The sequence below is a fragment of the Volvox carteri genome, assembly GCF_000143455.1.
Source record: "Volvox carteri f. nagariensis unplaced genomic scaffold VOLCAscaffold_42, whole genome shotgun sequence".
In the NCBI taxonomy this organism is placed as follows: Eukaryota; Viridiplantae; Chlorophyta; class Chlorophyceae; order Chlamydomonadales; family Volvocaceae; genus Volvox; species Volvox carteri.
In genome coordinates, this window is record NW_003307585.1 from 205287 (window position 1) to 207348 (window position 2062).

A 2062-nucleotide genomic window follows, 5' to 3' on the forward strand; every position below is an offset into this window, starting at 1 on the left:
CCCACCCGCCAGCTAGCTGAGAAGCGGCGCAGTGGCTTCCAGGAAGTTGTGGCCCGAGTTCTAAGCTCCGTCGATACACTGCCGGAGCCCACCTNTGCGGACTTCCTGATCATCAGTGGCGACCAGCTGCCGGCGGGGGCGCAGGTGTATGTGTGTGTGGGGGGGAAGGGGTGTGTGTGTGGGAAGGTGTGTATGGGGGGGAGAGGCGTGTATGGGGGGGGGAAGGGGTGTGTGTGGGGGGGGAAGGGGTGTGTGTGTGTGGAGGGGAAAGGGGTGTGTGTGGGAGGTTGGGAGGGGTCTGGGGAGGCGGATGGGGAGGGGGATGTTAATGCGGGGCGGCGGAGCGGCAATGTTTGTGCTCTTTGGTCTCCTCCCTCCCTCGACGCCCTCTGCTTGTACGACATGTCCTCTCTGTGTGTGTATGTGTATGTATGTATGTATGTATGTATGTATGTATGTATGTATGTATGTATGTATGTATGTATGTATGTATGTATGTATGTATGTATGTATGTATGTATGTATGTATGTATGTATGTATGTATGTATGTATGTATGTATGTATGTATGTATGTATGTGTGTGTCAGGTCCCGGAGTTCCTGACACGTCACCCGCTGCTCCCCGACAACAGCCGGGAGCTTCGAGAGCTGGCGGATAATGATATGATAAGGAAGATGAAGCAAGGTGCGATGGAGAGAGAGACAGATAGACAGATAGACAGACGGACAGACAGATGTACAGGCATGGTTGATGTGGCGTTGTTCGTCCCAAGGTAGTGGTCATATAGCACCCCGGGAGGGCGAGGAGCCATCTAACACCTCACAGCAGTCGCCGAGGGCTCCATTCAAATGCTACGCAACTAACAACCACCAACTACCCAACCACCCTGGCAATACTGAGTGACTCCTCACCAAATTGTCAGTGACTCCTCACCAACTACCTGCCCTCAACCCCCAACCGTCCACAACCACCTCCTAACCGTACCACGCACAGAGTCTCAGGACGCTCTCAGCGTGTCGATGGGTCTCTCCCCCCAGCAGCAGCAGCCGGGGACGGGGGAAGGGGGGGCCTTGGCGGCGTTTTTGAAATCCAGGTGGGTGTTTTGTTTTGAACGACGGATTTGAGGATACGACGGATTTTTTATGGTGCATGTTTTGGAAGAGAGCGTTGGATATACGGCAAAACGGCAGCGCACTTGAGGTTGTGTGTGTCCTCCAGAGCTTGCCTATGTGTACATCTACGTGTATGTGTGTATGTATGTGTGTGCATGCATAAGACATGTTAAGGGCGTGGCGGCCTTGGACTGGGCCGTACGGCACCGCGCCACGCGGGCCTTTTGTCGACCGTTGAAAGTGCCGGATGCTGGGTTCTGGATGCCTCACGTGGAAGCGTGCCGGGAGTCGTACTGCTTGCGTACAACTCTTGTGCTTTCCGCTGCAGGCGCGCCGGGGCAAACCCCGGTGGAACTTCCGGCAGCGGCGGCGGCACGCCGGCACAGCAGGCCGATGGCGGCGGCAGCGGCACGCCGCCGCTGCAGGCCAGCGTGTACGGCAGCTTGCCGCCGCCGTCCATTGGGCCCGATGTGCTACGACAGAAGAAGTGGGAGCGACAGGAGCCCTCTGAGCTGTTGAGATCCCGCGAGGCGGCGACTGCTCGGGGGTTGGCGCCCGTGCTGTCGCCGGACACGATGCACCTGGTACGACATTGTACGACATTGTACGAATGTAACGCCATCTGGGAAAACAACGTTATACACTCGCCCTCTTCTGGAATCCCCACATGTGCCCATTTTCACTTCCTTGCCCCCGAAAACACACGCACACACACAAGCACACACACGCAAACATACACACGCACGCAAACACACAAACATACACATACACACGCACGCAAACACACAAACATACACACGCAACGCGTGCGTCCCCAGGTCCGCGCTATGGACCCAGATCAGCTGATGGCGGCGCTGAAGCGAGTGTACGAGGCATATGCGGCCTGGGGGGGAGGGGTGGACCGGGCGGCGTTGGATCGACGGAGGTTCTCCAAGGTGCTGAGAGATGC

At 57.1% G+C, this 2062-nt stretch overlaps 1 protein-coding gene across 1 annotated transcript in view; it reads left to right on the forward strand.

Moving 5' to 3' along the window:
• The window catches only part of VOLCADRAFT_118700 (uncharacterized protein), a gene marked incomplete at both ends in the record, with an annotated part of 6359 nt that extends 4311 nt beyond the window's left edge, over positions 1-2048 (forward strand). The window contains 4 exons of the mRNA XM_002954288.1: positions 633-685; positions 995-1094; positions 1442-1697; positions 1932-2048. Of these exons, the coding sequence (XP_002954334.1) occupies positions 633-685; positions 995-1094; positions 1442-1697; positions 1932-2048 (526 nt within the window). The remainder of the gene's footprint in view (positions 1-632; positions 686-994; positions 1095-1441; positions 1698-1931) is intronic.
• Between the last annotated feature and the right edge of the window lie 14 nt (positions 2049-2062).